This window comes from Pongo pygmaeus, chromosome 1 (assembly GCF_028885625.2).
Source record: "Pongo pygmaeus isolate AG05252 chromosome 1, NHGRI_mPonPyg2-v2.0_pri, whole genome shotgun sequence".
Classification (NCBI taxonomy): domain Eukaryota; kingdom Metazoa; phylum Chordata; class Mammalia; order Primates; family Hominidae; genus Pongo; species Pongo pygmaeus.
Genome location: NC_072373.2, coordinates 24,029,945 through 24,054,027, shown reverse-complemented (window position 1 = coordinate 24,054,027; position 24,083 = coordinate 24,029,945). Strand labels below are relative to the sequence as shown.

The 24,083-nt window shown below is 36.5% G+C and overlaps 1 protein-coding gene across 25 annotated transcripts in view; it reads right to left on the bottom strand.

Annotated features, from left to right (window-relative positions):
• Positions 1 to 24,083, bottom strand: part of ENAH (ENAH actin regulator) — a 155,691-nt gene that overhangs the window by 29,068 nt on the left and 102,540 nt on the right. For 16 of the 25 annotated variants that reach the window (XM_054502169.2, XM_054502229.2, XM_063672019.1 and 13 more), the window contains one exon: positions 6,518 to 6,602. In XM_054502169.2, coding sequence (XP_054358144.1) covers positions 6,518 to 6,602 — 85 coding nt within the window. Of the gene's footprint in view, positions 1 to 6,517; positions 6,603 to 11,495; positions 11,553 to 24,083 lie in introns of all 25 variants that reach the window. The other 9 variants (XM_063671689.1, XM_063672237.1, XM_063671654.1 and 6 more) reach the window with 1 other exon arrangement.

Sequence of the window (24,083 nt, the reverse complement as noted above, 5' to 3'; positions counted from 1 at the left end):
TAAATTTTTTTCAGAAACAATTATAGTGCAAATGACCAATATTATTTTTTAAGCATTTAAAAAATATCAGACACAGTTCCTCCACCACCCAAATACCTATTTCTCTCCAAAACAGCTATCCCCAAATGTAAATAGATGCACAAAGCACCAGCCCACATTGAGATTAATAGCTTTTTAAATATATATTCATTATTTAGTTTATGTTGACTCAAAGACATTTCTTGAAGCAAGTAAAATGTAAGTAACATCAGTTCAAAATACATTTCACCCAGCTTTACCTATAATGAATAGTGTTACTAGGTAAATAAGAATGATTTCGATTTTAACAAAATGAAGTAGGAACAGTCTAGGAAAAATGTTCTGAGTTGGTAATATTTAGTAACACTGTTATTATTGACATTTCTCAGAAAATAAAACTACACAGATATAGTTTGATTGTATAACATGAGCATTTCACTTCACTATCAGTAAACAAATAAAAAATGGATAAAATGTGATCAGACAGCTAAGTTTTAATATTACAAAGCTGCTGAGGCAAGAGTTGATACTCACAAGAGAAGGCGGTCAACTTTTGGTCCATCCTGCCTCTGAAGGCCAATACGAGGGCTATACACTCTCATTGTTCCAACTGCTCAGTTCTGTGCTGCAATTATTATTCCCCTTTTATAACTTTCAGATAGTACTGGTGGTTTGCGAACTATTTATAGATATTAACTATATTAAGGTTCTATGTGGAGACTAACATAGGACTGACTCATGTTTCTTAGAATATGTTTCCTCATCATGGCCAAGTCAAATATTAATTATATGAGTAGGAACCAAAAACTATTTAATAAATGACATAATAATAAAGGGTATTGGACTAATAAGAATGAACGCTTAGACATTTGCTCTATTGACTCTACATTTATTAAAAATAAAAAATTAAACATAACAGTAGTAATAACTTAAAAAGCCAAATTATAAGACTTAGAACAGTAATCCTCTTACTAACGCTCACCACTTCTGATTTTGCTCCCCAGAAGCAATTATTTTCAATACTCTGGTACTTATTACATGTTTCTAAATACAGTAATTCATTTAGAACTATTACGTCTAGACTTTTCATATTTAGATGTTATCTACTGACTTCCTACTATACAAATGATTTAATTCCTATATCTCTAGCTCCCCAAAACTTTTTCTTCTCCATTTTCCCAATAAACTCATAACACCACTTTGGATACACCAATATTCACGTATCACATAATTCACTGCTGATCACATTTACTTTCTAGAACAATTTTTTTCTTACTTTGGTGCTAAAAAGTAGTACTTTTTAAAATTTGATTCTTTTTCTATATACCTGTCCCTACTTCACCCCAAACTCTCCATTAGAACTGTAATCCCTATCAACATGGTCCAACATAGCAGAACCATGGTCAGCTTTTTCTATTCTTTTGTTTTGCTTTCCCTCAGAAACAACCTGTTGGGAGCCTTCAGCCCTCCCGGCACCAACCAGACGGGCTGCTCCCTAGGTTTTGCTTTGACCTTAGTCATGCGGGAATTACCTATCTCTTTCCTAAGTTGGATTCCTTGTCTGCTGGATGCTGTCATGGGTTCATCATTCTTGCTTTACTCCCTCATCTTAACAGAACACATCTTCCAATAGCTTCTTAGGAAGTTGTGCTGAAGAGGAGATTTTAGACTGGAAAGAGATTCTCTTAGGATTTTGAAGCTCCCCCACCTTGTCGCTCCCACCACCCCTTACCAAGCATTTGAAATCTTACTTATTCTAGGACAGCATTCTAAAATACCATAGTGAGAGGCCTTGGTGGGAGGTCTTTGTGTTTTTCCCACTTACTGGGCTGGACTTTGGGCGAGCTTTTTTGACCTAGACCAGAAGCTAGCAAACTGTACACAGCCCTAGGGCCAAATCTGGCTACAACCATTTATTTCCATTTTGTCTATGGCGAGCTACAAAGGAAGAGTATAGCAAATGACACAGATAGCCTTTCCCAGAAAAAGTTTGCGGACCTTTGATCTAGACAATCGATGAGTTCCAGCAAGTTTTCTTGTTATTTATTTGCAAATTCAATTTCTTCACGTATTTGTTCTCCTTCCCACTCCCCCAGAAATTCTATTATTTGGATGCTGAATCTTCTAATCTGATCTTCTTACTTTACTTTCTTTCTCATGTGCCACCTCTTTGTTTTAGGACTATTTTCAGAGAATAAATTCCTCAACCTTAGTTCTCAAAACTTCTATTTCTTTCTTTCTTTTTTTTTTTTTTTTTTTGAGACGGAATCTTGCTCTGTCGCCAGGCTGGGGTGCAATGGCACGATCTCAACTCATTGTGACCTCGGCCTCCCGGGTTCAAGCGATTCTTCTGCCTCAGCCTCTCAAGTAGCTGGAACTACAGATGCATGCCACCAGGCCTGGCTAATTTTTGCATTTTTAGTAGAGACTGGGTTTCACCATATTGGCCAGGTTGGTCTTTAACTCCTGACCTCGTGATCCGCCCACCTGAGCCTCCCAAAGTGCTGGGATTATGTAAGCCACAGCACAGGCCCTTCTATTTCTCGGGGGGGGGGAAAAAAAAGGTGGTTTTTTAAAAAAGTTTCCAAGTTTACTTTCTTGTTCTCTGAATGATCCATTTAAAATAACTACCAATTTTTATTTCATCAATGAAATATATTCTCCTAGTTCTCTGAAGCTATTGTAGTATATTTTTAGGTTTTCTTCCGCTCCCTGCATTACATCTATTTCATACAATTTCAACTCTTTGTTTTGGTCCTTCTTTTATAGAAGTTGGCCTGAAAGGTTTGATGATCCTTGGCTGTCTGTTCATATTTATAAGCAGCACCAAAGTTGATCAGAGCCCCTTAAGTAAATGAGCTTCGCTGGCAAGGACGAGTTGTCAACATCTCTGTCTTCTCTTGGCCATGGCAATTTTCCCACAGAGGAATCTTAGTTTCTTGCTGGGCTCTACAGGTCTGGCTGCCAGTGTCTAGGAGCTGAGCAAGGGAAAGAAACCAAGTTGGCCAACTTTCACCTAATCCCTCTTTCCATTTGGCACCTCACCCACATCCTCACAGCTGTGAATTTATAATGCAAACTGATAATGTTTTTCATTACACGTTCCAGTAATAGTATAGAAAAAGGTCAGTTAAACAGCCAAAGTTAATAGGACAATTTCACTCAGCTTATGAAATATAAAGTTGGCCTGAGGGTATTTTATTTTGCCTCTGAAGATTAAATCAAGTTTTAAAAAATGATTTTCATATAAATAACCACATGAAATAAATTTTGGAAATATAATTTCTACTGGGAACCAAACTTCACACTAGACTGTGCTATACATCCTTCCCGTTTGCTAGCCTACACAACCAGATCCAACCATGCACTACTGTCAGCTGAGAGAAAGTGAAAACCAGTACTAAGTGTCTATATAAATATTTAGTAGATATTTAGAGTTTTGTAGTATCTTTTTCCAAGTATGGTTTAACCACAGGCAAAAACAGATTGTACGGGATATATGTCAAAGAAAAATGACAAATACCCTTTTTATAATTGTATATAAGGCCCTTACAAGGTGGACGCAACCTCATCTAACCGTACCATTGGTCCTGGAGGGGGAAGGAGGAAGCGTACTCACATTGCACGTGTGTTTGCATCGCCTTGCCTTTACACGCCTACTCTTTCTTCCTGGAATGCCTTTCTCTTCTATGACTGGAAACTCCTACTTTATTGCCTCTTTAGGCACAGCTCAAAGAGCACCTCCTCCGTGAACCTCCCACCAACTCCCAAAAAACACAGAAAATCCTAGGCAGCAAGAAAAGAGTGTGTTATCTTAATCAACTCAACAACCTTCCTAGGTAATGTCTTCCCTAGCACCTGGGAAGTCTCTAAAAGGCATTTACCAGCTAAACATCAGTAATTTCTCCTCCAAACCATCGGTTTAGAGTGGGGAAAAAATTAGGCAAAAGTGAAGAAAATTACTACATTAAAGGTCAAATATATACTTTCTGTCTTATACCCCAAAACCTGCATATAAATTAATTCAGTACCAGAAACTTCTTAACTTTTTATTAGAAATTTTATTGAGGTTTCTACTCTCAAATTAGCCCATAATGTTCACTGTGGAGGTAATACTCAAATGTAAAATAAACAAGTAGGAAGAAAATACAAAACACTGTGTGATTAAGTTACAGGAATTCAGAAAAGAAGAACATCAGTGTGCCTGGAGAAGAGTCTACAGAAAATGACAACGTAGAAAGGATATGAGAAGGACACGTCAGAAGAGGTGAATGCTACACACAAACATGAGGGAAAGATGAGTATGGTGTACACAGAGACAGTCATGGGGGGTGAAACACAAACATGGGGTGAGTTCCTAAATGCCAGGCCAAAGAAGTAAACTGATGTGAGCAGAGGCAGCCATAAGGAATGCTGAGCAGGGAGATGACAAGACAGGAGTGTCTGGACTCTTATTCAGGTTGGTAGATTGAGGAGTCCTGTAATCTTCCCCAAAATTCTACTAAAATTCCAGAAACATCATTAAAATGCATATGAATAAACCCATGACCAAGTAGAAAACTGAAGGTGGTGGTCATTAGTAGGGCAAATTTATCATGAGATTTCCGGAAGACAGAAAGGGTAGGAAAGAGTTCTATGTTTAGAATTCTTCCTTAGTCTCCTAGAGACTAATGTTCAACATCTCTACTTACATGTCCAGTAAAAAGCTCAACCGAACATCCTCAAAATTCAATTCTGACATCCCCCAACAAGACCTGCTCTACACAGTCTTTCACAACTATTAATGGCAACTCCATCCTTCCCACTAGCTTAGCCTAAAAACCTCAACCCTTCTCCTTCCCTCATACCCCACCATACAATCCACCAAGACATATAAGGATCTGACTTCTCAACAACCACTTCTATTATCTGGGAGAAGCCACCATTATCTCCTGCCTAGTTCACTGCAACAGCCTCTTAACTGGATTTCTTGTTGAGCTGCTGTCACAACCCTGCACCTGCCTCAAGTTGTCTCTCAATAGTGTAGGCTCAATAGAGCAGCCTGACTGATTCTGCTAAAATTTTAAGTCAGATCATGCCTATGTTCAAAACTGTACAATGGTTCTCCTTTCTCTCAGAGTAAAGGTTAAATTCTTCACAGTAGCCTGCAAGGTCCTGCATGATCTGACCTCTATTACCTTTGACCTCATCTCCTAATACTCTCTTGTGCTCCAGCCTCCACGGCCTCCTTGTTTTCCCTTGTACACACAAGCACCAACCTTCCTTAAGGCCTCTGCACAGAATGCACTTACATAGGTATCTGCTTGGTTAATTCCTTCTTTTCATCTCAATGAGATCTACCCTGACCACTCTATTTAAACTCACAAGTACTGAGACTGGTAAGTAATGGACGGAAAAATAAAATAAAATTACAACCAGCACTTCCCTCTGCCCCTTCACAACATATAATCCTCCTTACTCTGAAGCATTTTTCCCCATAGCACTTACCATCTTCTACTCTATCATGTCACGTTTATTGTCTGATGAGTTTCATGCTTTTTGTTCCCTCCACTCTCCCCACCCTTCCCAATATAACTTAAGCACTTAGAACAAAAAATGCCTGTGACATAAATAAATGGAGCAGCGCAGGCATCCATAACCCAGAACACATACTGAAGACGGTCAAAGCAGACATGGGAAGAGGAACCTGGGAAAGTTCTAACTTGAGGTCAGCAGGCAGAGAGAATGGGAATGAGCAGTGCCACAATAATCACGCTGATTAATAAGTATATACACTGTCCGAAGAACAGCTGTACCAGCTCCTCCCCTGTCCTCCCCAACCCCAGCTCAATGGATGGAATGGCATTTACCACAGAAGACTGTTCTCTAAAGAAACTGAACAAGCTGCCTCAGATGAGTTGGGGCTTCCGGTGGAACTTTAAGTAGCTCAGCATTTCTGCGGTTCTGAGGCCTGCCTGCTCGCCATCCTGGTACTCCAAAGGTTAGCCTGTCAGCCTACATACTCTGCCCACTTTCAGAGAACTCCCAGTCATGGAAGAATGCTGCCCAGTAGAGAATGATTTTGTATTCTACTACTAAACCCTATAGTAATATCTGAAGATCAATGTGTTACAGAAACAGCCAACACTATTTCAACTTTTTAGTTAAATTCGTCACATGAAAATCATAGTAGTCACAGATCACTTTATAATTACAAAAGTAAGACTTCTTGAACCATAAGAAGATTTTGAATTCTGTTAAGTGTATTTACAATATTTTAAACGTACCTTGAATATAATTTTTACAAAAAAAAAACACGTATGAAATTTTATAACATCTCATGTCCAGCATAACAAGTATCCGGTAACTTACTAATGATAGTCACAAAACTTACTAATATAAGAATAAAAGTTGTGACTCTTAAACAGCTGATAAGACATAATCTACTTTAAACACAGGATGTTCAGTTTTGTCTTCTGAAGCATAAAGAAAAAGTACAAACAATAACTTGAAAATTTACCTTCTTTGAATTTCCAATTCTTCTTGGGATGGGCCATTTTGAACTTGAGCAGGTAGTTGTGAGTTTTGTCTAGGCAATGTTGGCCCTACAGAGGGAGAAAACATTACAGATGAACATTATCTTCATATCTAGCTGGAGAGAGGAGATAAAATCATGAGAATAACATAAAACCATCACATATTTACAAACGTGTCTTCTTTTTGTCTAGCAAAATAAAATATAAGCTTTACATAACACAGAGCAAATGAAAGACTGCAACATAATACTGTCATCATCTCCAGAAGGCTTACTTGAAACAAATGGAAAACATCAACAATAAGGAAAAAGAAACATTTATATATGAAGAGCTTGAGTAAAACAAGTGTTCGATGAGCATCTGAAGAGGCACCTAAGCTTGACATTTTCTAAGACAATGAGACATTCTCTTTGGGGTAGTTATTCATGAAGTGGAGAGGGAGAACTTAAATGAAAAATCAGAATTCAAAAACTCACCTAAATAGAACACTGGAAATGAAAAACAGGAGAGAGAGAGAGAGCATGAGAACCTTACTACTAGACTCCAGTATGCTAAAGCATTTATCAAATCTGCCCAATTTAAGCTGCCATTTTTGTCTAATGGCCTAGCATTTCCAGCACTGGTGAAAACAAACATTTGCTAAACTTTCATATAGTAATTAACCTACTGAACTGAATTTTTAACTTAACAGGTAATTTTAAGTTTTCATTTAGGGTAAGAAGGAAAAAAAAAACTTGCATTCATACAACATGGTTCTGTCATGAGACACTAATGACCATCCATTCCCACATACCATGTACAATGCAGACCTGTTTTTTGCATCTTAGATAGAATGCCACTGAATTATGGGACATCTTAATGTCATTGGATATAAAAATCAAATCTGTCACAAAATGAGATAAATACTGGAGCTAATATATAATACCTAGGGTTAAAATAGAACAATCTTAAAGTCTAATCCAGTAAACAAGAAAGTAAAGAAACAGTAGTTATCTTCCACTCTTGGAGAAGAATATATGAGTAATGACATACTGCATATATTTGTGAATTCTAGTGTACCAGCAAATGCTCCTAACAGATATTCTGAAAGATTTGTAGACAACTTATTTAAAAGTTACGAAATAAGTGCTTCTGTGTACTGAATTCTTGTAATCTATGGGCTAATAGTGCAAAGTATTTTATACTAGTGGAGTAGATTTCACAACCGGAAGTAAAGATTTATGAGGATGTAATGCAGTACTGGTGTATCCCAAGTGTGGAAAAACAGAATTAATTTGATCTGAACTTACCTACTAACTTTTTTTCTCACCTCTTTACAAATGTTTTTAGATTAATCACTTTATTTGTCCTCTAAAGACAAACTGATGACAACTGCAGTGATATATTTCATTAGATTTCCTAAGAGTCTGCTATTTTGAGAACCAAATAAAGCAAATATAAAAAAAATTAATCCCATGTAATCAATAACAAAAAAAAAACCAAAACTTTTGAAATTAAATACACACGTAAATGTTTGTATAAATGAAAATACATGATTGCTGTCTAGTAAACAGACTAGAATTCTTTTCTTGGGAAATTAAAATAATGATGTAAAAACAGACTCTCCTATTAGGCTATACACAAACGTTTAATACTTTACAGGGAAAAGACCTCTCTTCTGGGGACACACAAGCGCGGGGAGGGGCGGGTGAATCTGAGGTAGCATGAAATTATTTAGGGAATGTACTTTATATATCCAAAGTACTAAATGTGAGCATTTAGCATGGGCAACTCACAAGACCATTATGTTTTAACTATTTTTTAAAATAATGTTTACTTGAGTATTTAAGTTGAAACCCTCAGGCTGCTTAAATAATGAAACAGCTGAATGTGAGTAGGTTAGACCTGTTTGGCATCTACCTCAAAGAAGAATGCAATTACACCAGTCACACACCTAGGACAGGTGTTATATATCAAAGGTAATATTAATGGATTAAATTTGCCAATTAAAATCTCAGTTTTAATTCAAATATATAGATTCAAAAAAGACGTCAAAATTTCAACTCAATCCTATTTATTTTATTTAACAGGTTTTTAAAAAACTAACACAAGTTTAATTTAACTCACAAAAGCTGAGAAAAGAAAATCTTTTAGCAATTTACAGAACCTGCTTTGGAATATTTTTTTTAAAGCTTTTAAAAGCTTACTAAGCAAATCTGTTCAGAAAGGAGATTTTTAAAATGTGGGTAATATTTTGTGGCTGTTATCATAATTATAAAAAAAATTTACTACAGTTTATTCCTGCAGCTGAGATGAAAAGCTTCAAGGAAGATCCTTTTAAAATGGGGAGAATTTTGATCCTAGAACAACTCTTAACAATTCTTTTCTACGTGGTTCTTTGTGATGATAATGGATTTTTGGGCTTTTTGTCTTTCCAGACATCCTTTAAATGGGGTGGGGTGTGTGTGTGTGTGTGTGTGTGTGTGTGTGTGTGTCCGTGCACGGAATCACTCCCCTTGGCACTTTTTCACATCTACATTTAATCTGGTTGTTCTGTTTGTTTCTTCTTCAAATTGTCAGGTTGCAGTAACTAGCACACTGAAATTTATGTGCATTTAAAAATTAATACAAACATACTATAAACATTAAAAGTTCCAGGTAAATATAAATTTAAGGTACACAATTACATTTTTCCTTCTTGTCAAACATTCTAATGGGCTATAAAATTGGTAAGTAATACCAAAGGCACCCCACATGACATGAAGCAGCAACTAGGATCAGGCAAAGTCTGTCAGCTGCCGCTGTATGTTCAGGAATATAAACATTACTTTACACAGGTCACATTCCCAAATGAGTGTGTTCTCATAAAATGCAAAATAGGTACTTTCATAACCATTTCAGTGGGCAAATGACAATATTTTATGAGCATCATGTGGTGGTTAACAGCCCTTTGGGGAGGGGAAAAAGAGGGAAGAACAACGAAGGTTAAGAAACTAGTGAACCTGCTTTGCTCTTTCTATGTTATCATAAAGAATAGCAGCTGTTTGAGAGTTTGTTCTCTCCCTCACAGCCAAAGATAGTGGCTGATCTTAATTTGTCCTGGCTACAAGAAGGTATATAGCAAAGTGTGTGAGTTACTGTTTGTAACAGAGAAATGTGGCAATGTCACTGATACAGTACCCTATAAGTGATTAAAATCAGATCAGGAGACTCTATAATAGGAACTGCATGTCAGTCTTGCCTTCAATATTGAGTTTTGGTTAAAGCACATTCCACTTACTGTCACATTTTAATTTTCACAAATCTGTTTTCACAATTAGCCACAGACTATTTAAAAACACAGGACTAAAAGACAAATCGGTGTTATTATATACACAATACAATCAAGTTTAAACTTAGCAACGTGGTAATTATATTGTTTGCACACAGTTAAATTAAAGGTAATAATGGGGGGAAATCTGTTTTTTAACACGTTATTTTACAACTTTAAAGATTCACCTTCACTTAGGTCAAATCAATATTTTCTCTGCAATTGGGTAAAGTATCCATTATTCTGCATATGGACCTCAACATATTAAATAGAAAGGTATACAACATTGGATGGGTTTTCAAAATGAGCTAAAGAGAGTCCTAATAACACAAATATCAATAATCACTCATGACTAGTTCAAAAGATAGCCCGGAAAAACCCCCAGGAGGAGGCAGAAAAATGAGGAGAAAAAGTTACTGATTACACACTTAATCTGCAGTGTTTCATTGTGGGATCTGGGAGGGAGAGGAGGGATTTATGAACAGCCACACAATAGGCTCACTGCTGTAACTGTGTCCTCTGGAACAATCCTAAAATATAACTTTAAGTGACTAACAAATACATTAGCCCTTTCTTTTCTTTCCTTTTTTCTTTTTTTATTTTAAAGAAATTTGCAACACGTACTTCTTTGCCTAAACCAGAAAGTACATACATTTTAAAATAATTCTCTTCATAGGTAAAAAAACAATATCATTAGTATTGAGGAGTCACGGTAAAAATTATGAGTCACATAAAGTACATACACAGAGCTGAACACTTTATGTAAAATTGGAGCAATACTGTTTATCATTTAATAACTTTATCTCTCTCATAAATAATCTGGCTAGCAAGGTACACATGAATCAAAAAGGTATATATGAGGTTTCTTTTCAAAGCTCAAGTAATTAAAAGTAACTCTTTGGAACTTGGGTTTTTAAAACAAAGTTTCAGAAACAAATGGAAATAAAAAGAATTTAGACAAGGATATGTATCTATCTGTGTTTATAGATAGATACGTATCCTTAGGTATATATCTTATTATCTCTAATTTGGGGTGGCTACGTGACATACCTGGTTTGTCCATGCAAACAATACATATATGTGCACACGTGTGTATATGAGAGTGAGAGTGAAAGAAAACACTCAATAAGCCTAAATTCACTCTTAAGTCACAGATTTCTAACCTACTGAATAAAGGAGGCTGTCAATCAGAAATCAACCTATTAAAGCAAGTAATAGCTTACATCTGCCTCACAACATGCACACCTAAAATTAATTCAAGTTAAGCAAAAGTTTCCTTTGCACAAGGCACATTTACATTCCTCAAATCATATTAAGATGGACATAAATTTTTTCCTTAAATTCTAAATCAAAAATTTGCTCCCAAACAAAATAATTAAAAACAAAAAAGTACAAACAAACAAAAACCCCTCTCATTTGTGTTGGAAGAGGTGGACAAGAATAGTTTTAAGATCCTAATTCTAACTAATTCTAATCCTCACTAACAAGCCAACTCAAAGCTGACCAAATCACCTACATGAACCACAACGAATATCACAACATAAAAACAATAGCTTGCTATATATCCCAAATATCACAAACCAGACTATGGCCTAAGAAAACAAAAGTTATGGAAATGCGCAAGTAGCATGTACCACAGCTTGAAAAAGTAATGTAAACATAATGTTGCTTACCACAGAAAATACATCGCAAATTAGTGCTGTCCTGGGTAGCAGTAACCTTGCTCTGGGCTGCAACAGACACCTTGGTGTTAGAAGCTTCGAAGGACAACGGGGCCATCTGAAGAACTTCACATAAACTAAAAGGTGCTTTGAAATGTTCAAAATGTATTTATACATACGTCCTATCTAGATCCTCATCCTGGAAGCTCTGTAATTTAATAAAAACGCATCCTCTTTAACATAGGCTCTTAAAAAAATTTATGCAATCGTTTTTTTGTGGAAAAACCCTGTAAGCAGCCATAGATCAAATGATGCACTTATAACTTAGTTATTTCCTAAGTTATACGGTCAAAGAGTGCAACCAGCATTTTAGGGTTATATATTTTTAAAGTCAATGAAGATAAGGTAGAGGAAGTCAAGATCTATGGCTATTAGTGTTAATTTCACAAGATCTATACTCTCATTTAGGAGAACTGAATCCAAAAAAAAATTTAAGCTTGGAAGTGCTTAAGATTAACTCATTCCTACTAGTTGGAAAGAGACCAAAGCCATTATAAACGGCACACTGCAATAAAGAGTTTTATATTCATTGATACAAAATAAGAATATCTTTGGTTTGCTAAAAATCAGCTATTCATTTTTTACCAAGCCACGTTACTATTTTTTTCTCAATATATATATACATGCTTGACAAAATGTCATATTAAAAATGTGTGGCCAGATCAAACAGCCATTTATTTAGGCTATTTACATTAAATTTTAGCTTAAGTGTCAATGAAGTAAATTCTCTTTAGGAGAAAAAACTCAATGAGAAGGTGATGATCTATGAAAAGGGGAAGGGTTTATCTGAAATCAAAGTGACACTCAAAATTGGGATGAGACAAACAAATTTTTTTTTTACTATTACTTTAGTGACATCCAAAACTTTACATCAATAATTTTCTGTAAAATCCTAAAGAAATTATTTTCAGCATGGGAAAGATTTTCTTTTTCCGTTGGTATTAACCAAGAAACAATTAGTGGTTAAAATGCACTGGGGCTTAAGAAAGCCCACATAAAGGCAAACAAGACAGTGTTTTAGATCTCCCCTAAGACTGTATTATTTAAAACATACAACTCATGCTAACTAAAAGTTTTAGAAAAATCAGAACCAAACCAATTTATATTTAAATAACACACATCTAAAAATGGTAATGTCTTAAATAAGAGAATTTTTCATCATTTTTAGAAATTAGATTTAACATAATCCAATTAAGACTTGCTTTGAAAATATTACATACACTGTATTTTGCAAACACAAAATAAGATTGATAAATGTCACCTTTGCTAAGTACTTCCAACCACCCAATCTATTAAAGTTGCATGCACAATATTTATTTACAGTAATGACATAAGATATAGAAAGACCACAGGCGTACATATAAAATGTCTACCAAGCTAATGAGATTATTCCACAGGAGATAAACAATTTAGAATATTTTCAATAATTATAAGTTTAAACTGTTTTTTAAAAATCTGTCTTACCGATGTTTGCAAATGGCTACTTCTATAAAACCTTTATTAAAGAAACATGCCTAGTCTTCAGGTTTTACCCTTCAGTTCCTTTATTCCATATTTAAAGAAAAAACCCATAAGGACAATTTTTAAAACTTACAAGAAAAACCTGAGAAATTATCTCTTCTTTGACAGCAAAGAAACTGCCACATCCCATTACCAATCATGTTGGCAAAAAGTCATCTGACAAGTGTCAGAATGCAGGTAAACCATTATTGCTGCGTAAGACAAAACATTTCCAATAAAAAATTCCCAGTCTTTCTCACAGTTTAAACTATTAACATTCTTCACTTGGTATCTTTAAGCATCTTCTTTCCACTGACTTTAATTTCATACTATCATGTAAAATATTGATCTAAATTCTGATAGGTTGCTTAAATTCTACTGCAGTTTGCATTTCCTGAAGATGCTAAATTATTCATTCCATCATATGCATAAGCCTAACAGAACTTCCTGCTTAATACTGATACCGTTAACTCTTTCTTCATTCAGTCAGGGCAACAGAGCAGAATAAGGGAAAGAACACTTATTGTCCAGGTTAAGTAAATTCAGTAATACGATGTTTTCAGCACAGTTTTTAACACTAGCACTGATGTTACATAAACCTTACATTTTACCTATGAAAGGACATTTCTCTTTAAGTTAGGCATATTGACTTTTTTTTTTTTCCATGGCTGTCCCTTTATTGCTAATGCAGTTGTCAAACAGCCATCCTGCAGGCTTACCCCTGCCTTTAACATACTTTACCATTAGGTGTTCTGTACGAGCAGGGAAATGTAGAAACGCTGGGTGAGTTAGCAGTAGTGGAAAATGACAGGCTGTTTAGATTTGATTGGCATGACTGTATTTTATTACTGTATATAATTACTATAGTAGACTCTGCATTCATGATTTTCACAACCAGCAGTTTCTCCTATTAACAATTAGTTCCAAGGCAATTGGTAATACGGATATGACCCATCTCAGCATTGTTTCTTACGATTAAATGAGATAATGTTTGCTTAAAGACTGGCTTGAATCTGATTTGCATTCTCTGGAAGGCTGGTCAGTTGAGTGGGTGAGTGAGCACAACATCAGCATCTAAATTAGTGGTGTTCACACTTCGGACCATCAGTAATGCCCCCAGGTATTTCTCTCATGTTGCAATGTTCTACGAACTACATTTTTGAGACAGAATGAAAGCAAATGTGTTTACGTTTGCTCAAAGGTATCTAGAATAGAAGGGAGGCAGATACTGCAGTGGTACAGTTGCTGCATTAAAAAAAAAAAGTTACCACATTGCAGGACACTGTGCTAGGAGGCATAAGGATTACAAACAGTAAATTTTATTCAAAGCAATGCATTTTTAAAGTGGCATTTTGAAACATTTTCAAAAATATTATTTTGAATTTTGTTTTAAAATGGGATAAACTTTTCTGTATCTCAGGAAATGGAGTGTCATCCATATATAGGTATACATGAAAATGTACCATCATAAACATCTTTTTTTTTTTTTTTTTTTACTCAACCTTAAGGCAAAACTGTATATATGATTGGGTTTTTTCCCATCCTTTATTTCTTGTAATCCTCTCCCAACTTATGACCCGAATGCATTTTATTCTCTTCTAAGCCAATATGAAAATCACTGCTAACAGTTGATAACTTGCTGAAAAATTATTCGTCTGCACTGGCAATAGTCTTAATATGTTCCTCAGTCCACCGTGTTTTGTAAGCCGTTTATTTTTAATTGTGAAATGAATGGCCCTGCCTCTAGCTAAAGACACTTGAAGAGGCAACTGGAAATTGAGGGGCCTATCATTTACCAATCCTGTCATACCCTAATGCCTCCAAAGGCAAGAGTAACCTGTGTCCTCAGGTTCATTGCTCTGCTTCCTCTTCCTGAACACAGATCAAGACTTGCCCATCAAATGCCCTCCTACCATTTGTTACTAAGGGCATTATTGAGTATATGCTCAGAGAAACCACCACATTCTGGTAGAACGCTACTTTAACACAATTAGCGTCTATCAGAGTGTTTGCTGACTCTTTAATCAGTGCTCTTATCTATTCAGTTACACAAACCAGAAATCTACTACCTTTTCTTTTACTCCTATTTAACCAGTTTTCAAGTCCTGTTAATACAATCTCCTAATTTCTCTCTCCAAACTATCTCCATTGCCACTGTTCCTGTTCCATGATCTCTTGCTTAGTCATGTTCAGGGTGGGGCAACATGTATCCCAGAAGCTTAACATACATCAGTTGGCACAGGGTAGAAAATAGTAGCACTTCCATTCATTAATTTTTCTCATCCATTTTACTGTTTTTTAATGTCTTATAATGTACTCAACATGTCAACAACAAAGTACATATATATAAATGATAAACACACATGTATCAGGGGATAAGCTCAAAAACTGAGGGACCACCAACCTAGACAATTACATTAGCATCATCTAATTAAGTTGCCCATTCCAATCTTGGTATCTGTCCCCCTCCCCACAGTAGCCAGTGATACTTTAATAATTAACCAGATCAAATCACTGCTCTTAGTAAAAGCTCTTCAATTGCTGCCCACTGCTCTTAAGATAAATACCAAAATCCAGTGCTCGCCCCCCCATGATGTGATTGCCACATATCTCATCCAATTCCTACTCTATTGTTCTCTAGGCTCCAGGTACACTCGTCTCTCAATTTCTCAAATATGCTGTATTGGCTTTCCTCCGCAGAGCCTTTCTGACACGTGCATGTGCCTTCTACTTCTAATATTATTCTCTTGCTCAACTGGCATGCCTCTTTTTTTTACCGACTAGAACTTTCTGGCAGTCAACACTCAGAGTTACTATTAGCCCTCATAAAACTAAAATAATTAGTTCTTCTTTCACTTGGAATCTCACTTCCTACTTCAGGTTTTATTGTATACGCTTTTTTCTGATTAGCCACTTCAAGAGATTCGAAAGGAGAGAAGTATAAACATAAAATTAGATAATATCAAATTTCCTAGGAAATATGAGAAATCTGTCTAAAGACTCTCAGGAGAAAAGTTTTAGAATGATATTAAAATTAAGCAAAAAGGTTCAAACTTATATTTGGGTACAAAAGAAAGAGGGTTTGTTTTGGTTTCTTTCACTCTGGATGCGAGTGGGCAACAGAGAGAAAATAAACCTGAAATAGCCTAAAAGCTTAAAGTTTCAGGGGAAAATGATAAAAGCACCCAATTCCATAGCGTTCAAGATAAGAGGATATCTCACATCATTTTAAGGAAACACAATTTCACTCTCTTATCCACATGTAAAAAACTGAATCTCCTTTAACCAAGATAGGTGTTTTTATTCTTTATAAGTAATTTTAAAAGACTTCAAGAATTCATCCCTGTTTACATTCAATCTGGCATTGAAAATGCTACATAGTTCTCCTTTACACAATTTACCAAGCTTTAAAACATTTATTAAAAAAAAAAACAACAACTAAAGAATCTGAGGAAGGCTTCTTGCTTTGATTTTAATCTTTGCTTTAAAAAATTCTTAAGATTTAGCCATTACTTTTCACTATACACCACACTCACATAATTAAAATAAGAGCCAATAACTAAAACTAAGAAAGCATGCCTAGATACATAAATACATGCTTTTTAACTAAGATTTGCTTTTCAAAATGCCATGCATGATAAATGCTACAAGATGTATGAGCCCTGAAAACAGTACACTAATTGAAAGCCAGTCACAAAAAAAAACCCACATATTTTATGATTCCATTTATATAAAACGTCCAGAACTGGCAAATCTTCAGTGATAGAAATTATGTTAGTAGTTGCCAGATGCTGGGAGGTATGGAGGAATTGGGGTAAAGGGACAATGACTTAAGGGTAGAGGATTTCTTTCTGGTGTGATTAAAAATGTTCTAAAACTGGCTGTGCATGGTGGCTCACGCCTGTAATGCCAGCACTTTGGGAGGCCAAGGCGTGCGGATCACGCTGTCAGGAGATCGAGACCACCCTGGCTAACACGGTGAAACTCTGTCTCTACTAAAAATACAAAACATTAGCCAGGCGTGGTGGCAATGCGCCTGTAATCCCAGCTACTCAGGAGGCTGAGGCAGGAGAATTGCTTGAACCTGGGAGGCGGAGGTTGCAGTGAGCCAAGATCGCGCCACTGTACTCCAGCCCGGGTGACAGAGTGAGACTCAGTCTCAAAAACAAACAAACAAAAAAAATGTTCTAAAATTGTGGCAAAGGTTGCACAACCCTGTGAATATACTAAAACCAATGAATTGTACCCTTTAAATGGGTAAACCGTATGGTATGTGAAGTAAAGCTCAATAAAGCTGTTACGGAAAATAACAAGTGCCATGCTGTGCATCTGTTCTTCATCTCACAATTGTTTATAACACAAAGTTTAAAAATATCCCAATGCCTACTGCTTTTTCCATTTTGAAAAGTATTAGAGGTGATTGGTGGAATTTTCGGCATTTTTATTTTCTTCTTCATGCTTTCCTGTACTGCTTAAATTTTTATAAATAGCACATGACTTTATCATCAGAAGAAAAGAAATTTTCACTTGAAAAACAAAATGCTATGGAAATTACAGTTCTGTTAACAAGAGTGGTTCTAGATGGACAGAGCTCTAACTGGCTCTAGTTGTTTTTTGTTTTGTTTTGAGGCAAGGTCTTACTTTGATTGCCCAGACTGAAGTGCAATGGTGAGTTCCAGTGCAGTGGAACCTCAAACTCCCAGGCTCAAGTGACCTTCCCACCTCAGTCTCTTGAGTAGCTGGGACTACAGGTGCATGCCACCACAACCAGGTAACTTTTTAATTTTTTGGAAGAGACAAGGCCTCACTATGTTGCCCAAGCTGGTCTTAAAATCTTGGCCTCAAGTGATCCTTTCACCTTGGCCTCCCGAACTGCTGGGATTACGGGCATGAGCCACTGCGCCTGCCTAGCTCTAGTTTCTAACAGGAGAACTGGACATAAAGAATGAAGTGACTCTATGAATAACACCAACATGACCCCAAATGTTTGGAAAGACTGCAAAGCCAGGACCTGAATACCCTTTCCAAACACCAGAGCTGGCTGAGAGAAGGCATACAGTGGCTGTTCTGCCATCACACTACTTTCCAGGAGGAATCAAACCCAAAGGCATTTTTTAGGTCATGACTCTCTCAGTACATATCCATTCAGGATGGTTCATCAAAAACCAGGACTGTCCTAGTTAAATAAAGACAGCTGTCTCCTTTTCCATGAGAATCCTACTGCCCTTGCCCTTCTCCATCTCTCTGCACGATAATTCCTGGTATTTCAAGAAGCTGCTTACCAAGAAGCAACCTCTATCTAAAACAACACAGGACAGCTAATATTTAAATGACAAAATTGTCCACATTTACTTTTTGAAATTCAAAAATATGTAAAATTCTATTAAAATAGTTTGGTTGAATACATAAAAATTAAATAAACTGGGTTTGTCTCACATGGGATTTACTAAATAGAATTAAAGATGGCCAGGAGCGGTGGCTCATGCCTGTAATCCCAACACTTTGGGAGACTGAGGCAGGACATTGAGGCCAGGAGTTCAAGAGCAGCCTGAGTAACGTAGTAGCAAGGTCTCATCTCTACAAAAAAATTAAAAATGAGCTGGGTGTGGTGGCATGCACCTGTAGTCCCAGCTACTCAGGAGGCTGAGGCAGGAGGATCCTTTGAGTGCAGGAATTCGAGGTTACAGTGAGTTATGATCGCACCACTGCACTCCAGATTGGGCAAGAGAGCAAGACTCTCTCTTAAAAAATAAAAAAGTTCTGTCCGTTATTCTAAGATTGATAGGAAGCCATTGCAGGGTTATCGCTGCATACTACAATAGTTATGCAAAAACCCACTCTACCATCTTCCTAGCAATATAAGGCTAATTCCATTAGTTATCTGCAGAAGAGACTGGAGACACATTTCCTAGGCACCCATATCATTCATCCAGTCTTCAAAGTGAGACTGATTTCAAGGCTTGAGGAAAACTTTAAATCAATGGGAAACCAGTGAGTATTTCTGAATAAGAAAAAGTAATTCTCTTTGTTACAATATTACCACAGCAAAGAGCAGGATAATATTTGCAAAATAAACTCCTTCATAAAAAATGTATTTCTTCCTACATGAATGACAATGTAATAGCCAAATACTCTTGAAATTTTCCAGAAAACAGAAGTCATTTGTTTTCTCATGTGAATCATTTCAGAAATTACAAAAGCTCACAGAAATAGCAGGTCTACCTTGTAAGAATTATTTTTGGTACCTTTACATGAGTAGCATTCTATATTTGTTTCCTAACTACCATTCTGCACCATTCATGTTACTTACACTGCCTTATGGATATTTTTGACCATGACTTATCCTCTCTACACAATTAACAGCCCCCTTAAGATCAAAAATTTTAAATTATTTGTTTCTCTCATCTCATGTAACATAGTACCTTAACAGGAGTACAAATAATTCCAGTTAACTACAGCATTTCTTCTCTTAGATTAGAACAGCATCTACCTCTTAGGAATTTTTTATGTATTAATGAAATAATGTCACAATATTTTTCATATATGAAATACCAACTAACTTCAAAGATACTGCTATTCAACACCATCTTCGAAAGACTCCTTAGAATTTTTCTACCTTGCCTAGATTATGAAAACAGGAATGCCCAATGTTAACTCAGAGGCAATGCCCCAAAATATGCACATGGGCAACCTGACAGGGCACCATCACGCTTCCAAATGCACGAAAGCACAGCCAAGATTAAGCTGTAAAAATCGTGGAACAGATTTGGCTGCTGCTGTGTGTTGTGAATGGTCTCATCAGAGTGGAAATGGTTCCTGCAATTCATCTCTTATCATCAATGGAAAACAAGACAGACTATTAAAGCCTCTCTTTATTCTTGTTTTAAGAGGAAAACGTTCCATACAGAGGTATCAAAATTTTTGACTATTTAACATCCAGCAAAATACTTCTTCAATTTATGAGCAATAAAGGATAAAAATTCATGAATAAAGATAAAGTAATTACATGCAAATTACTATCCTCATGTAGGAAAGCATGCAAATAATCACAGATGACATCCTCAGGTCATTGTAGCACCACTGAATAAAGATCAAGCCTATTGTAAAATAAGCCTGGAAGAACTGAAGTCACTAGCTGGACATGCATCAGACAATAGATTATAAGGTGCCTAACTGGCAGAGAAACAAGGAAGCAGAGAAAAGGGAATGAAAGGCAGACAGAATACAGTGTCTGTATGACAACAAACTCCAGGCTAAAATAACTTGCTATAAGACATGAAACCCATATTTATCACAAAAATAGTAACTGCCTCTTTTTAGCCATTTAATCATTCCCACCTTGGAGCAGGACAAGATGTCTTAAGTCCCACAACGTAAGACTAAAAGCTGTGCTCATGAAAAATGAGGCTTCATAAGCTAAAGCAGCTTTCCCAGACAGTTAGTGAACAAGAACTTAAAAGTCATAGAAGTTAATATATTAAAATGTATTTATTGTAATTTAGTATAAACAATTTATAAATCCACATATATGAATATGTAATTCAGATATAATTATGAAAAATCACAAAAAAATCACAAAAAGAAAAATCACAAATGTACTGACTGAGAGCTAGAAACAGCTAGTAACAACAGTTACTGCTATTAAATAGATGGTGGTTACAAAGCTAATTGCTGGGCAATTTTTATATATTAAGCATCAAAAAGGCCATCAGACCTATATTTTCCCTTTCGTTGACAGATGATGACAGCAATTAGGAATAATTTTTGCCACTTCTGTGACTTGCAAAGTCCCACTTCTGGCCAGCCCTCCATGATGTCTTCATGGGGGAGGAGAGAAGATGAAATACAGAAAGGAAAAAGACAGGAAGAAAGAGTTCTGTGTTACAGGCAAAGCTAGGCATGTCCACCTACATTGAAGGGACAGAAAATACGGAATAATCAAGCCCATCTGACAGACAGCCTTTAAGATTTTTTTGCTTTGCTAGTCTGTTTGGAAAAGATAAAAAGACTATAGAAATTCCATTCTTAGTCAATGCTGTCCCTGCTAAGTTATGACAGTAGTTTTCAAAGGTCTTGTTCCTAGGATCCACTTATACTCCTAACAATTATTAAAGACCTTAAAGAGCTTTTGCTTATGTGGGTTACATCTATCATTATTTACTGTACTAAATAACTAAATTACATGTTTTAACTTTTAGGAAGTCACTTTTAAAATAACTAAAAAGCAGTTATATTTAAAATAAATAACATTTTAATGAAAAATATTTCTCAGAACAAAAAATATTAAGTGATTAGAATGCCATGGTTTTACGAATCTCTTTAAGCATTTAACACTAAATATTAAATAATAATCCAGACAGATTATTTCATTTGCTTTTGTATTCAGTGTGCTGTGGCATGCTGTTCTGGCTGAAGTATAATGAAGAAGATCCCTTGAAACGGTCCAGAGGAGGACTCTCAAGAGTTGCCATGGACCACACTTTTTGAATCCCTGAGTTAGAGGTTTAAATTCAAGATTCCCAATTTTACACCTGATTTAGCCCAAAGGAAAATTAAAACACGGAGAAGCACCAAGTACATAGTAATTTAGGCCTTATTAGCTCTAATGATTAGGACATCTGTAAACCTTTTTTTTTTTTTAAAGACACAGGGCCTCACTGTAGCCCAAGCTGGAGTGGTACAGTGGCATGATCATAGCTCACTGTAACCTCAAACTCCCAGGCTCAAGTGATCCTCCTGCCTCAGCCTCTAAGAAGCTAGGGCTATAGATTTACGCCATCATGCCCACCTAATTTTTAATATATGTATTTTTAAAGACAGGATCTCACTATGTTGCCCAGGGTGGTCTGAAACTCCTGGCCTCAAGAGATCTTCCCAAAGCACTGAGATTACAGGCCTGAGCCACCATGCCTGGCCCTAATGAGAAGAGAATCAGCCTGGCCTGAGGTCTGTAAACTTTAAGAGGATAAGCTACTATCAAATATTCATTCAAACTTTCCTTTTAGTGACTATGAATTATTAGATATAATTTCAAGCATTAATCAACACAAATATTAGAAGATAAAGCTATAGTCATTTTCTGGTCCCAATTCCAACCCAGAACTTCAAGGTTGTTCTTGTGTGTAAATGGAGGATCATAAAACAGAAGCACAAAGGGAGGGCAAGGAAAGAGAACAGAAGAGAGGCATCTTTCCAAGAGAGCCTGGCCCTAACACATCCATGGTAGGTAAAGAATACCTAAATACAGTCCTCGGGAGAAATGATTTAGTTACTCAAACAATTTTCCTTACAGCTTAACTGTCTCACAACCCTGGTTGAGAAAGGCTAAGGAAGGGGCTGAAAATTGAGGCTTTGAGGTATAACAGGTAGGCCACATGATCTGGAGGCCTAATTCAGTAGCTCCCAATCTTTTCAACAGCTAGAAATCCTTTTATACTGTAATTAACCCCCTTGAACTCAATATTTAGAGTGAATCTGCCCAAAGAAACTGTATTTATCATTAATCTTAAGAAATTAATGAAGTTTCTTTTGCCACATTGTGAACTATTTAAAGCCAGAATTGTGTCTACGTACCTTTCTTTCTAAAACCTGGACTGGGGCTCACAGTGAAACTCAAACTGATGCTGAATTACATTTTCATTTTTACCTGTTTCTCCCAAAGTACTGATTTTCTTCATATAGTAGAAATAATTTTAGGTGTCACACACATTATATTCAAACATATATGATACTTTCCCGGAGACATCTATTATTTGTTGTTGCTTTTTTTTTTTTTTTTTTTGAGACTGAGTCTCACTCTGTTGCCCAGGCTGGAGTGCAGTGACGCGATCTCGGCTCACTGCAACCTCTGCCTCCTGGGTTCAAGTGATTCTCCTGCCTCAGCCTCCTGAGTAGCCGGGATTACAAGTGCACACCACCATGCCCAGCTTATTTTCGTATTTTTAGTAGAGATGGGGCTTCACCATGTTGGTCAGGCTGGTCTCGAACTCCTGACCTCGTGATCCACCTGCCTCGGCCTCCCGAAGTGCTGGGATTACAGACGTGAGCCACTGCACCCGGCCAAGACCTCTACTATTAACATGTGAGAATGGGTAGCCAGAATTCTTTTTTAATGAAGAAGTTACCTAAGTGAAGTACAATCAGAATCATATTGGTTTCCTGTTTAAATTCACCTCATTCTACCACTGTTTGAATTTTCTTCTCTATTTCTGCCTCCACTCAGGAACTGAATGCTTGACTTACAGCCTCCAGTAGCTCCCTTTTCAAACCACAGCTAGCTTTCTGGAGTACAGCTTTACTCACATTATCACTCTTGCTTGAAAACTTACACTGAATCTCTATCACCCAAAGGTCTCAAACTCCCTTCTTGATCACCTACCTTTCTGAATTTATTCTCACCAGGCCAAACAATTCCCTGCTCTACAAACACAGCTCATTCTTCCCGCTTTTTGTACATGTATGCTATTCCTCAGGCCTGATATGTCTTTCCCCCTCATCTTCCCATGCCTACAGTATGTCCAACTTTCAAAATCCAGACCTGAAAGTCAGCTTGTCACTAATATGTTCCCGGCTGCTCCAGTGAGAAGAAGCCTCATCCCCTTCACACACCCAATACAGTATGTTATCTGTCCTCAGACAGGGTTTCTCTTGTGTGTTATGGTTGTGCCTTATCTCCCCTGTAAGAGGAGAAAGATCTGTGAGGACAAGACTTGTGTCTAATTTGCCCTGGCATATAGATGCACTCAAATGATGGATGAATTAATTTTTCTATAGGAAAAAAAAAACAACCACCCAAAAGATATGTCTTTACTGGGCAGTTAAGACAAAGCAGATGTTGGAGAAAATTTGAAAGTCTACCTTTTTTTTTACCTCTAAGTTAATCTACATAGAATTTTCTTTCTTTTTTTTTTTTTGGACATTAGCATTCAAAATAACATTTTCTAGTTTAATACTATGCCTTTGCCTTGTTTAATTCCCACGATATCCTGACATAAATATTCTCATGACTCACATTTTATAAATTAGGAAATAGCTTTAGAG